This window comes from Glarea lozoyensis (assembly GCF_000409485.1).
Source record: "Glarea lozoyensis ATCC 20868 chromosome Unknown GLAREA5, whole genome shotgun sequence".
Classification (NCBI taxonomy): Eukaryota; Fungi; Ascomycota; class Leotiomycetes; order Helotiales; family Helotiaceae; genus Glarea; species Glarea lozoyensis.
Genome location: NW_007361000.1, coordinates 1,394,518 through 1,408,959, shown reverse-complemented (window position 1 = coordinate 1,408,959; position 14,442 = coordinate 1,394,518). Strand labels below are relative to the sequence as shown.

The 14,442-nt window shown below is 46.7% G+C and overlaps 4 protein-coding genes across 4 annotated transcripts; 1 reads left to right on the top strand and 3 right to left on the bottom strand.

Moving 5' to 3' along the window:
* Positions 1-16: 16 nt before the first annotated feature.
* GLAREA_04644 (uncharacterized protein) lies at positions 17-1,666 on the top strand (the record flags this gene model as incomplete). The annotated part of the gene is made up of 1 exon (XM_008087021.1): positions 17-1,666. The coding sequence occupies one exon, from the start codon at positions 17-19 to the stop codon at positions 1,664-1,666; it is 1,650 nt and encodes a 549-aa protein (XP_008085212.1).
* Positions 1,667-2,101: 435 nt separating this feature from the next.
* GLAREA_04643 (uncharacterized protein) lies at positions 2,102-2,723 on the bottom strand (the record flags this gene model as incomplete). The annotated part of the gene is made up of 2 exons (XM_008087020.1): positions 2,102-2,289; positions 2,363-2,723. The coding sequence occupies 2 exons, from the start codon at positions 2,721-2,723 to the stop codon at positions 2,102-2,104; spliced, it is 549 nt and encodes a 182-aa protein (XP_008085211.1).
* Positions 2,724-4,166: 1,443 nt separating this feature from the next.
* Positions 4,167-8,346, bottom strand: GLAREA_04642 (S-adenosyl-L-methionine-dependent methyltransferase; the record flags this gene model as incomplete). The annotated part of the gene is made up of 2 exons (XM_008087019.1): positions 4,167-8,266; positions 8,328-8,346. The coding sequence occupies 2 exons, from the start codon at positions 8,344-8,346 to the stop codon at positions 4,167-4,169; spliced, it is 4,119 nt and encodes a 1,372-aa protein (XP_008085210.1).
* Positions 8,347-9,950: 1,604 nt separating this feature from the next.
* GLAREA_04641 (Multidrug resistance efflux transporter EmrE) lies at positions 9,951-11,110 on the bottom strand (the record flags this gene model as incomplete). The annotated part of the gene is made up of 2 exons (XM_008087018.1): positions 9,951-10,627; positions 10,684-11,110. 2 exons carry the CDS (start codon positions 11,108-11,110, stop codon positions 9,951-9,953), a joined length of 1,104 nt encoding a protein of 367 aa, XP_008085209.1.
* Between the last annotated feature and the right edge of the window lie 3,332 nt (positions 11,111-14,442).

Sequence of the window (14,442 nt, the reverse complement as noted above, 5' to 3'; positions counted from 1 at the left end):
CATTTTCACCATCTCAATGGCCGCTTCGACGGCTGCTGTGAAGGCGCGACCAGTTCTTTCCACTGTCTCGACAACCTTGATGCCTTTTCTTTACCAGACACGAAGTCTGATTAGCCTTCCATCAATCGCCGTTTCCTTGAAAAGTCAAGCAGCATATGTTGCTCCAGTCGCAAAGGTCTTCAGCACTTCGGCGAAGCAGTCAGCACCTCTACCAATTCGATCCACCTATCAAGCGCGAGACGGTCGATCGCAATTCCCATCTACTGCGGTTCGCGCATACAAAAGCAGAAGATCGCCAAATGGAAGTGCGCGAAGTGAAGATGAAATTCCATTTGAGACGGATGAGAGTACCGGTCGTGGATCAAGGCAAAAACGATGGTCTATGCGACCTACGTCCAGTTCGAAGCTTGATGACTTTGGTGAGCCAGAGGACGAGCCATTTCCGGATTCCAGTTTCATAGATGATGCAGAGGGGATGGTTACGGATGATCAAATGGTGGGCGCAGGCTCAATGAACTTGCGAGGACCGCGGGAATCGACTATAACCGATAGCGAGCACAGAGCTTTTCAGAATATTTTTAACGAAATGTGCTGGAACCAGAAAGCCTCGACGAGTCCCGATCCCAACGTGTTATCACTAAGAGGTCATGCCAAAGTCAACCTGGGCGACATGTTGAATGACGCTCTTGCAGTCAGTGATCGGAATAAGGAAGAAAAGGAAAGCATGGTCAGTCGTTGGCCTGAAGCTTTGAGACCTGCAGTCGCTAAAGCTATAGGCTTGACTGACGATGGCGAGTCTGACGAAGGGGAGTCCATCGAGTCTGAACCGCCGCAGCCTGAACTTCAGATTGATGAGCTCGAGTCTCTGCGAGACCCGGAGCGTCAACGAGTAGAGAAACTCATGAGAGAAGCTGTGACGGACGTCGAGCTATGGGAGGTCATGAACAAGGAAGTTTTTTCCATGATTCCGAGACTTGGTTTAGCAGAAAAGTCCTCGACGCACGATTCCAAACCAAAGGGCAAGCGGGTGTCAAAAAAGGAGAAGCAGCAGATGCAGAATTCCAAGGTACCATCCACCACAGGCGAGAAACTAGGGTCTGATAATCAAGAGAAAAGGCAAGAGTCATCTGTGTCATCTATGTTGCCAACAACAGATGCTGACGAGGTAGCAAAGGGGCTAGTAAGCTCCAACCTGGATAACGTCCTAGACTCTACCACCGGCTATGAAATACCAGCTTTGACGTTTTATGGACCTTTATACCCATCATACCTTCTCCTTGGAATCAGACTCTTGGATCGCGACTTTGTCAAGCCATCTCCACTCGCGCTTTCGGTCCTACCCAAAATCAAGTCTCTCGGCGCCATCTCCCATGTCCTCGGAGCAAGTCCATCTCTGTACAACGAAATCCTCCGAATCTACCTACTTCGCCACGAGGATTTTCGAGCAATGACGGCTACGCTATACGATATGAATGATTCCGCCGTCCCAGTAAATGAAGAGACGCTCGCTATTGTTGAGGAGGTTTTGAGACTCGCTCGGCAGGTTCAAGAAGGTGAAAGGGGGCCTGTCATTCAGAGGATCTGGTCTCAGATGCCAAGATTTACGACAAAGTACTTAAATGCTTGGAGGAAGAAACATGCGAGTGCAATCGCCGCCGGGGAGTAAGGGAACTAAGAACGACTTCGCGGTGCTTGATGGCAAACGCCGCTCCTTTATCTACATGTACCTTTACATGTATTTGTGGAGAGAAAGCTCAATACGCTCTGTAGACTCGGCTTGGATAGATATTTTTGCCAGTATCTGCCTGAATAGCATGCTTTCACGCTTCCAGATTGCTTCAAATTTCTCTTGGCTCGTATAAAGAACCAGATGATACATATTTGTTGGGTTCCAATGATGATGTGTACATCCAATAACATACCCCGATCATGAGCAAGAAGTAATGTCATTGCACCTGGTATGGTAGCATAACCATGAGATATCCACTAGATATTTGGTACCTAAATCCTCAACTCTACTTTTAGCCTTCCTCCAAATTACGTCCGTTCCAAATTACAATCATACATGTTTACCTTCAGTCATCATCGTGTCATTCTGCCCTCATTCCCTCTCAATCAAATCGACCTCCACAAACCTCGCCTCTTCCACTCCGCCTTTCCTCAACCCAAACCATGAGAATCTTCTCTTACCATCATGGCTCGAGCTCATGCTAGAAAATACACTCGATCGACGTCTTGGTGTGCCATCCGCCTTGACCCTCTGACCGAATGGGATTTCAGATTGTCGTCCTGTAAGCGTGAGTTAGCTGCAGCTGTAGGCTGTGAGAGAGTGGTGTGCCAGTAGGAAAGATGAGGCACGAACGAATATTCCCAGCTCCACCTCTTCCGTAACTCATTCTCCTCTCGACGGTTCCCATGTCATTTTGACTAGCGTCACTCATCTTGAGTCGTGGTCTTACGGATAGCTGGTGTTTGAATGAGGGAATCAAAGCAGTCTGGCTGCTTGATGATGAAGTGGACGTCGGTAAAGGAGGGCAACCTGAACCTCGTCTTTGTGGTTTATGTTTTGGTGTAGCAGGGTTGGTCTGTGGTGGTGTAGTATATGTTTTCTTCAGCTTGAAATATCGTTCTGTCTGTTGCGTGGTTTCGAAATATGGCGGAGGATGTGAGGTATTTGGATGCGAACGCCGTGTTATAGACAGGGTGAACGCAAAGGACACCATGATTGTAAGCTGTTTGTCTGGGCTGATGATAGCTGTAGAAGCTTGTATTGGTTACTAACTCAACAACAGGCCTTTAGTCAAGATTCTAGAGGTGCAAGTGGTGAGAGATAGCAGCTGGCGATATGCTTCATGCAGCTCTTTAGATGAGGGGTGATGTATGTGATGGAATAAGGACAATGGGGTGAGCATCTCAAGCAAGGGTTATTCAATACGCTGCCAATTTATATTTGACCTATATATTCGGTAAGGAGAGCAATTGTTCTCCCCTCCCCTGATCTTTCCTGCTTCGTACAGAGCCTTCCACAAAACTCCGTCCTGTATCCCCAGAAACGAGTTACACCATCCCGTCAGCTCACCACACACTGCGCCTATCCACCACACATCGCTCAGCACCCACCATCCGATCGCGTGCATGAAATGCAAGTTTCCAAACAAGTCACATTCTGCTCTTTCGAGTATGTCTCTTTCACTGAAGATAAGCCAACGCAATCTTAGTGGGCATCCAATTGACGGGAGGAGGGTGACAAAACTAGACCCCTGCCAAGGATCGACCGCACGTCGTTATTGCAGGTCAAGCTTTGTGGGGTTGACGATCGGGCATTTGGGTGTGTCGGTGCTGTGTTGGAGATGAGCCTATGAGAGTAACATTTGGAGGAAAGGCTGGGAGATTGGGATATTGCGGGGTGAAGGGGGGAATATATGTGTAGAGTAAGTATAATTGGAGGGTACTCATATGACTAATGTTTAGGGTCAAATTATATAGAGATAGTTGTAGCATCAATCAAAGACTAAACAACCGCCTCTCCAAAGTGCCGGATTCATGACATTCAACCTCAAGACCCAAATCTCCCGCTTCCAAAAACAAAAGGACCTGCGTACCAAATCGTACGACATCCCGTGTTGTCACTCGGGTGCCAGCAGCCAAAGACTCCTGATCGTACAAGGCAGACAGAAAAGATGTCAGTCCGCGGCAGTAATAGGAAACGAGATGCAACAAATCTCCTCGTACCGAGAGTCAGTGATACTAAAGTCGTAAGTACCGGCGTCAAGAAACTTGTACACGCGGGTATGTACCTTATAGGTCTCGAATCTCAAGAAGAAATTCGCTGGATGTAGGAATTTGAATCGAATGGGACATAGACTGCAAATTAGAACTTAGTTTCGTCTTACGGTCTCTGCTAAGAGACTTCCCATTGCTCTGAATCTGAATCCGTGGATCTTGTTATAAATTTGTGACGGAGTACAGTGGTATCTCGTCCCCACCGAATCCAGCTTGATCTAATTCGTATGAATCTGAAGGGCGCTTCCAGCCCCTCAACGCCTATCTCTAAATCGTCCTTACGCCTCTTCGCTCACAAAATTTCTAGTAATGCTCCTAACAGTAAAACCCGCTAAAGCCACATGCTATTTAAGATGAACATGAATGCCATCGCACTGGAATTCCTATCTCTCTCGGTACCCCTGCGTCGCTCTTACACCATTCAAAAACCGACTTGTGTTCTCATATACCGAGAAACTACTGTTATTCACGGGGATATATGTGCTCGTGAAGGTCGGCTCTTTTGTTTGCAGTCTTTGTTCCCCTAGGCCACGTTTCTTTTTTGGTTTACCCCCATCATCTGAAGAGGAGAGATCAACGACAACTTCTACGGTTGTCTTACGCTTTTTGACTGGGTTCAATTCCGACTTAGCTACCTGAATAGGTTTCCCAGACATCCCATTGGTACGACTCAGAACCGATCGGTCTACAAGATTTTGCGAAGGTGAGCGTAACGTAGACAATGGATGCAAGCTAGTCAATCCATACTCGTCGTCGCTACCAGGAATAAGTGCATATGCCCTGGCATCTTCGACTATTGCCTTGGTTGGATGATCCCTTGTTTGTGGATCGGTCCCAAGTTGATGCCGGAAACTCATTCTCGGGAACTTAGTCTTTTGCGGAGGTCTTCCTGGAAGTATCGGTGGGGCCAGCGTTTGAGTAAGCTTGAGGCTATCTGGAGAGCGGCCTACGGCTTGGGCAGCACTTTCGTTCAATGCATCGCCGGTTTTGATCGACTTTCGAACGCAGTTTTGTACACGCAATGGCAGTAAATTTTCTGAATGGTCATCAAACTCATGGGATAGATTTGTTAGCCAAGCTTCGCGAAGTGAAAGACCGAGAGCTAGTGACACCGTACGGCAGACACTATTTCCTAACAGCTTCCACCAGTCCGTTGGAGTTCCGACAAGCACTTCGTCTTCTGGGAATCCTTGGGCAATCTGAGCTTCAGCAACAGTCATGGTCCTGTGCTGATTCCAATGTAGACAGCGGCCCATCCGCGAATCTTCAGCTCTAGTGGAAACTATGACAGTCGGCATCAAGTCTTTCGGATTGATACGACCCCATGCCCTGGATTTGGGCAAAACATTTTGTCTCTTTTCACCATTTTCGGAAGGAAATAGCAGTCTTTCTTGCCTAGTCATTACCCCCTTGCCATCACGCCATGTTTGAGCGAAATTCATCCCCCGAGGATATGTTGGAATAGAGGATATTTGCTGTTTGCTTATCGAAGTGACGCTACCGGCAACGACGTGATATGGATATTTGGTACACTGTAGTGTCGAAGCGTCATCAATAGCAGGAAGATGTGATGTTGCATCTCCAATATTTACATATCGGAACGGCGTGAGGCCCATCCTACGCTCGCCAAAAGCTTTCCCATTTGAAAGCAAACCGAGCGCAAAGTTTTTTTGCCCTGGTGGATGAGAGTGTGATAATTCTGGATGTCGTATGGGTTCAAGCCCAGGAGCGGCAAATGACACAAAGATACGACTTCGCGACTGTGGACTTCCGCAGCTCCACGCATCTAAGACAAAAACCTGGAGTTGATAGCCCATGCCGACAATAGCGCAGATCAATTGCGATAGCGGATCATCATCTCGGCCTTTACCCTTTTGCGACATATTAAGCACGTTTTCTAGAATGCCATATTTGGGACGATAAAAGTCTACATATGCCGCAACCGATGCGAGCAGTGACTGATTCGCAAGCCCCTTCGCATTATCTTTGTTAGAGTTTAAGTTGCTGAATCCTTGGCAAGGGCTACCAGCAGAAATGAAATCTACTTCGCTTGGTGTAGGTATCAAATCACATCCTTTCGGGTTACCTGCCATTGCCTGAACCAATAGGTCATTCACGGAACCGTAAAACATTTTAGTGCCGTTAGAGTCGGATCTCTTGCGATTCGCACGATATGTGTGTATAGCAGCGTCGTATATGTCAACGGCCCATTCATTACACACCGCGCCACCTTCTTCTAGCCCTCTTCCAAAATTTCCACCTCCGCAATAAATATCTAACCCCCGGAGTTGCTTGGAATTTGATTCGCCTAGAGGATTAAATCCTTGAAGTAGCGAAGGAGGGAGATGCTCTAGGATCGGTACCAAGGTGTTCTGTCCCTCAACTTCTACTAGTCTTGTACATATGTAAAAAGCGTTGCCGCTTCCGTCTCGACAATAGGGCGCCGGGATACGCTTCAATACAACATCGTCCTCAGAGTAGTATCGAACTAAACATTTAAGCTGTAGTCTAGAAGTTGGGACAGTCTCCGTTTTTTCTGTGTAGATAAGCTCATTTGGGCGTCCTGACAAATCAAACTGTTGACGGCGTAGTAGCCGTCGCAAAACAACTTTACTTCGACCATCTTCCGAATTCGTGTATTTCACGACCTCGAAAGGGTCAAGCATTGTCGTTTTTGGTGCAACGACTAAGACAGTCTGCCCGATAGGGAAGTCCTTCAATATTGAACAACTTCTGGGAGATAGTGAGTGAGGATGATGTAAGCATCCCTTGTGGTGTTCCTGAAGCGTCACGAATCGCTCTTGATCCATCCAGGTCTGGCGAACGAATAGCTGCTTGTCATCTTTAGGAGGCGCGGAGTGCCAAAGAACATCCTCGATACTAAGAACTTCACTATGTCGAATTCGTTCACGCTTCTTTCCACAATTACAGTGATTCGACATAAACAGCTCGTTAGGATATGGATACTTCATCTTAACACACGAGGTGTCTGATGATTGGTACAACCATAACACTTCGAACTCAGGTTCCTCACTTTCTTCCGTATACACTGCTAAAATGTAAGCATACCAGCAATGTTCGATGTCACGATGTCGACTAGGTTCCGCTTTCCAGACAGAACCCACCGCAGCATCATCCGTGAGGAGAGATATTACATCGCCGACACGAATGCCTCTCGCATGTTCGCCACGGAACAATGATTGGGCGGTATCGGAGCGGGCGGTATTCGAAACCCTAGACACAGTAGGAAAAGGAATTTCAGAGACAGTTATCGGCTCAACAGGCTTGAGAAAAGACCCAAACCTGAGATGACTGAAAAGATTGTAAATGTATGGCGTAACGATGGTCTTGACTTCTTCGATTTTCTGCTTGGGTACTGCATCCATAGTCAGAAGCTCTGAGAAGATAGGCTGAGACCGGAGCTCATCATCCATACCGTAACATTCTTTATTCAAGAAGACGATGTTGGCAGCGACTGCCGGCAAAAAGTTGCGACTACCATATCCGTTGAACCACTCCTGAAACTCGCTGGAAACCTTGTGTTGGCCCCATATCCATTGAGCAAACTCTTGCCGAAACTTAGATGTAGTGACTGCCATTGGCCCACAAGAATGGCAGAAATCAACAAAATGTTTAGCCAGGTTTGCTATCCAGGTAAACCCGAGGTGGTAGCGCTCGTACTCTGGCGCCGGTTCCTTAAGTCGATAGTAGCATGGAGAATTTCTGTTGTGTGTAGACCTGATCCATATACTGATGACAGAGTGCTCTTCTTTTCCGTAGTTTCCCACCGGCACCTCCATGAAGGGTACGCCTTGAACATACCTACGTACATTGCCTACACTCAAGATACCGTCAAACAAGAAGTTTGCCTTCCCCCTTCTCGCGTAGTGGTGTTGCAACCCCTCAAGCTTCAACGGTTGGTATTTGTTAACATTATTAGACACGTAGATCGAGAAACTTGACAAGTCAAATTCGATATCTTCGGTATGCTTTCCGTGGGGTGGAAAATCAGTTTCTTTCTTGGAGTTCAGTTCTTGCCGTTTAAATTCAGCCTTCAAGTCTTTCACAGCATCTTGCTCAGAAGATATTGGAAAAGGAGGCTCAAATCCAGTATAACTCGATTTCGGATGAATGAAACTTGATAGTCCTGGTGCTATGTTGAGTGAATATTCACTTTGACTATTCGCTGAGCTCGCCGGTTTCATCTTTGAATAGTGGTAATGTGTCTCTATCGATGTTACAGAACTATGCTGAGAGTCGATGCGACTCTCTTCTGTCGAACCTTTGTCATTCCGGCTGTCTGAGTCGTCTTCTGACACGTGACCATCGAAATTGGGATCGAGATTATCGGTATCAAGAGTTCCAGAGCCATTGCGAATTCCAGGCTTCTTCAAGAGGTTTTGTTGTTGCTCTTCAGTGTTCAGCGAAATAATTTTAGATTCTGGAATTAAGGTGTTGGCGGATGTCGAGAATTCTTTGCCAGCTTCCTGTTGTTAGCAAGTAACCATGAATGGGAATGGAAAGCAAGATAAAAATCAACACACCTGAAAACATGGAATTCATTGTCCTCGGGGATCGGTCTATGTCGTAGGTGCCATCAGATCAACGTCGAGTATTTGCGCCAACTATCGTCTTATTCAACCTTGCAACAGATCGGATGCGTAGGAAAACGGTGCAGGATCCAACGTGAAACGGAATTAGAAAGATGAGATGGATATAATGTTACAAGGGAAAAGATGATGCTGGAAGGATTGAAAGTGAAGCTTCTTCATGTGAAGAACGGCATGAATAGCTCGCAATAGAAATCCAATGAACAAACAAAAAGATTATCGGAGTTGAGTTGTCGAGTTGTTGAAAGAGGACGAAATAGGAAGCGGGACGATGCAGGTGCAGGTGGCTGGGAGATGGAGATGTCCTGGCATGGGATTCTGAGACCCACTTTGAAGGTGCCTTCTAGCCAATCATATTAGCCTCCCCCTGCCAAAACCCACCGGGCACCTGGGCATTTCGCTTGCTGGTAGAACTGCATCTTTCCAACCACCGGCACCAGAAGGATAGGACTATTGGGGTATTTATTATTTCGATCCAAAAAAACAAGGTACCGGCTCGCAATTTGAACGAGCAGCAACGCATGCCGGCGTAAGGTTAAACCTCCCAAGCTTTTAGATATCAGGTAAACTAGGGCGAGTACCTTGTCCCTCCGAGGTAAATCGTACATTCCTCATTCCAATAAATCCGGACAATCGAGAGGACTGATAAGCCCTACAATAACATGGATTTATTAATTCGGCTGTTAATGGCATTCACCTTCACGGCATAAGTACTCCAAGTAATTTAGTCTTTAATAATGAATTCGACGCGATGTGGCCGCCCTATCCATAATATCCAGACGAGTTTCTACTGTTGTATCATTGATATTCTGCCTTCTGAATGATCCTGCTCGGCTCTGGGCAATATTGTGACGTGGGGGTGATCAGTAGCTAACGGCTGCAGGCGCTGGTGTATCTAGAATTTTCGCTGATTTTACATTCCATTAAATCATTCATCTTGAAGAGGCCTTCAATTAGTAGGGATTGAACACAGGACCGGCGAGTCTCTCTGAATACGCTCAAGATAGCAAGACCTCTATAGGCTTAGGACTTAGCACATATTCGTATAGTCAATTAATCTCGAACATGTCTTCACTGCCAAGTCCGGCTGTTGATGTAGTGATGGACCTTCCATTCAGGAAATTTCCTCTAAGCAAAACCATAGACGCGGATAGCGTTAATGCAAGCCGTGTGTTTTCGAGTGCAATTTTTTCCGCCCACAATATATAGATGTACATGGAGCTCTCGCTTGTCTGATTCGCTACACTAATCAGGAAACTTGCTTGTGTTTCACTGGCACAGTACTAAGATGGTTTCTACGAAAGTGTGTTGGACTTCTCGAGGTTTCATAACCCTCCAATTGCGTAGATCTAGCTGGTCTCGTTGGAATTTTGTATGCATTTTAGATACACATCGTCTCATGGCGTCCTCTCTGGGGCTCGTATGGAGTCTTAGTATCGGTGGTAAGATACCGTAATCCTCCGCCATCGACCTTGTGGCTTGGTACGAGTCCGGAGAATTTTTCCATATGCCGGCCCCCGATCTGTTCGTGCTTGCCGGACAAGGGCTTCAAAGAGCTCAGCGGCCCAGAACTTGTGCCTCGCCATCATTTCCAGAATCGTACCTATGAAGCTCGTGTCCATCGGGCCCTGCGGTATAGATTGCTCGATCGTACTGCGTTTCCTCGCTAGACCGCGTCGATCCTGACTCGTCCCTATCACCTAGTCTAGTATGACCACTTGAGTTACTGTCGGGAAAGTTGAGAAGATAAACTCCAGAGAAAATAGTGACAAAACCGCACAATAAGGACAGTGTCTTTGTCGTGTCCGTGATGTTAAATCCTTGGAAAAGAACGAAAGATGCCGTTAGGACCGCAGTAGTAAATGTGACATAGTATATAGGGCTGACACTGGGTATTGTATTAGCATCGTGTGACAAGCTATGGCCAAAGGGAGTAGCCCACAGAGACTGAGGAAACGTGCTTAACGCCTTGTTGAAATAGTTCATCTGAACTGCAATACAGGCGCCAGCAACGATGGCGAAAATCCATGTCGACAGGTGAGTAAATTGATTTGCACCAGCAAAGGTCAACTTCACAGCAATGCCAAATGCTTTTAGTGCCATGACTGATACGGCTCCTGTTCCAGCACATATGGAAAGATAGTAAATTGGGTTTTCCTTTCCCCGTGTCGGGCAGACATAATAAATCATCCACACGGAGTACACAGCAGTCACGGCGCAAAAGAACAGGAAACCTAGCAGATCATCAGCTAGTGTGCGACTACACCGGATATTCAAAACCCAAGCTCACCAGGTTGCGTAGCGTAGTTCAGGATTTCATCGACAGTATCAATTTCCTTATCCGGAGGGGCATTGGCTACAATGAGGACCGACCCAAGCAATGAAAGGGCACATCCAAGCTTGCCTAAAACCCCCAGGCGCTCTTTGAGGAAATAAGCACCCAATACCGTTCCTGTGAGTACACTCAGAGCACCAAGAGGTGTAACCAAGACGGCGGGTGCAAACGCGTAGGCCGCAAAATTGAACAGCTCTCCCACAACTAGAAGACTCATGCCGGTCCACCATGTTGGATTCCTAAAATATTCGAACCCATCTCCTTTGAAGCCGTGACGCTTCTCGGCGTCTCTTAGTCCGATCTTCGTAATGACATAGCTCGAACCAATCGCCACGGATGAACAGACTGCAAGAATAACGCCGATGTACTGATCTTGTATCATTCTCCTCCTTGAGATCTGGCCAAGACGTCCAACAACCTGCTCCGAATGCTCGCCCCTTCAATTAAGTATTGCCAGTGGTATGGGTTGAGTGTTGTTTGGACCGCGTGGAGTATATGGTAGGACTATGAGTTGGGAACAATGGCTTCGAATTGTGGTTTGGACAAATCAGCATAAGGTGCGTTGGATGGAGTCGACTGCTCGAAGTTGTAGATTCGGGTTTTTGGATAAGGGGGAGGCGCAGCTGAACACGACGTTACACTCAATTCATTTCTCTAAAGTCCTCGGGCCAGTTTACCATTACGCTTGCTCTGCGTGGTTGACAACATTGTGCTCTGAGAATTCCAGAAATCTGAGAGATCACAGGTTATATCCCTAGGTAAGCATAGTCCACTGGCCCATTTACAATATTCTTCAGATACTGGAAAGTGCACGGACCATATCACGACCATTTCGTGCTTCGCGTCCAGGCCGTCATCTTTCTCAACAACACCGACGGGTGAAAACCCGCTGGAATGCTGTCAAATGGCCAACAACACCTCGAGAGAACGTAACTCTCGAGCGTACTGAGATAGTGTGAGTCAAGTAGCCTCCCTTTCGTATGTCATTGGCGCTAAACGAGTCAAGGAACGAAACGAAATTTGATGCGAAGTCCATCTCCAAAGCCTCGTTCAATGAGAGTATAGATGGACTCCGCGGCCCCCGGAAAGCTAACGTAACGTCATCTGTGAAGCAGAGCAGTGTCTTCAGGTGTGTTGCGGTGGAGTAAAGAGTTTTTACCGAGACAGCCATGTCAAAGAAAACTCGGCCGTACCATGTGCCGTGCCATGTTCATCGCTGTTCCTTTTACAGGCACAATATCAGATTTTCTACAGTCACATTTGTCGTACTTTTGCTCTTTCATACCATCTTTCATTTAGGTGCACAGTGATCTGCCGAGTAGTTGTGGCTTGTGGTCTGTTTTTCAATCACTTGATCATAGCGCAATCACACGACATTCAATTTTGCTAGCTTATGTTGACTTGGCCATCCTACATATATGATTTTTGTTCTCTATCTTGTGCGGTTGACGATTAGTCTCTCAACCGGAATGCTCGGTTAATGGAAGTAGGGCGTCAAGCCGTCAAGCACATGGGGTTTGTGAATGCATCTCACCTGAGGATAAGTTTATATCTCAGAATGGACTGGCCTAAAGTTCGAGATCTTCTGTAGATAGCTGGTTCTTTTAGAGAAGGCTGGCAAACTGAAAAAGCAACAAGCCTACAATCATAAGGAGCCATGACAAAACAAAGACCCAGATGCTGCTTGGACGACAAGCATCCGAGCTCCCTACATCGCCGCCCGCATCATTATGAACTTCGTTCTGAAGGCCCTCTCCTGTGGGCGCTGTGCTTCCATTTACCGCATCTTTCGCCCGCGCACATGTCACTGTTGTAGCCACAGTCTGGCTGCCACTATGAAAGCTCGCCATCACCGGCCAAGCCAAACTTCCAATGTAGTTATATGCCCTGTCATCATCATATACCCACCTCTCTACTTTATCTCCCTTCCACTTTCGGATATCTGCGGCGTCTAAGGGCTAGCATAATAGGTAATGTTTCTCCACAGTGTACCACTGTTGCCGAGTGTGATACACAAGGGGATGTCCCTTGCGACCGAACATAAACACTTGCCAAAGTTCGACTGGACAGCGTTCTTTATGTCTGTGATGCACTGACTACTTAAGACGCTCGGGCATGTTCCGTCGTCATTACGTAGATTAGAAGGGTATGGGACCTTCCCGAACCACAAGTCCCAGCTGTATAGACAAATCTTCCAATCTGCATTGACGGAGAGATTTCGAGTAGGGGACGAGGACGAGAGTAGAGACGAGGGTCCGATGAATGTAAACTTTCCTCCCGTGTAAATTGACTTCGCTCTGGTCGAATTCTGGATAGGTATGTCAGCTGCCACAGAGATAGACCAAAACCAGCCGTCGATGTTGCTGGAGGTCGAAAACGGCGCTGAGATATTCGGACCAGCGACAGGAAATATCCCGATCGCATTGGGCTGGTTATTGAGAAGACTGTCGAACTCGAATTTTGGTACAGCCCATGGTCCGTCCCTGCTTGTGGGCGGTTGGATGACATGAACAGGCGCTTCGGAATCTGATTCTGCGGCAGCACTTTACACCAGATGGACGTAGTTATAGTGACGAGAAGCAAGCGAATAGCTGGCGAAGTCGCACACATCGTCAATCAGGAAGTAGGTGTCCATCGGCTGCGGCTATCTGTCGAAAGCGGCAGAGAGTAAAAGCGAGTACAGGTTTAATTTATCGAGTGAGGTATTGGGTAGTAACAAATAATTAGTAAGACTCTGAATAAAGTCGGGCGGCTTTGTTTCACTCGTTTGTGTTTCCTAGCACTCAAATCTGAGGTATACGAGTGCTACTTCTTGGTCTTATATTACATGATAATTTGTAGTAAACAGATGAACTTCGTGCTTCGACTTCTAATGCAGCTTGCTCTCTGGGATTGAAGATATATCTACCAGAAACACGATCTTTGGAGGAACGACACAATTAAGGAGAGGATCAAATCCATCCTGTACTTTTGATTCTCAGCAACGAAGGTCATGGCTACGTAGGCATAGCAGCTAGGTTTACATTATGATGATCATTTGCTGTCTTAAGAGTAAAGGAAGATATTCGGAACCGTTCTTAAGACATCTCCAACACGAACCACAGGCATGAACTCCTCAAAAAAAACATCACTATATCTTTATACGGCATCATTATCTCGAGCCAAGCAGCCTTCTCGTAAAGACAGCCACCCACGTGTCACCACAGCCCTATTACCCCACCTTTATGTCGTTGTGCTCAGAGACCCACCTTCCGGCCCGCAATTCGCTACGTTCCAATTGGATCGGTTAAGAAGATTCAACCCCCTTTCTACATATCCCACCCCCTGAATAGAGGCTATTCAGTGGGATTGTGCAGGCGCAGCCATTGACTGGTCGGTTGGCCTCGATATGTGAAATTTAGGACAAATTTTTATCTTTGCCACCTAAACCGCCTTTGAACCGGAAAGTTCTACTCGTCCAAAAAAATCCACATTACCCACCGTATTACCTTTAATCAGGGGGGGGATAGTATGCTACGCTAAGGACAAAAAGTGGCAGAACCTCTTGACTATTTTGCCGACTTGAATTATGATTAAGATAAGTAAGAACATTTAAACCTTCATCAGAGTAGATAAATGTCTAATTTACTCAAGATTAAATTCTTCTCGTAGCTGCCAAACACCCACCCGCCTCAAACTTTCTTCAAACTATGTTTTGCCGATATACGCGAATAG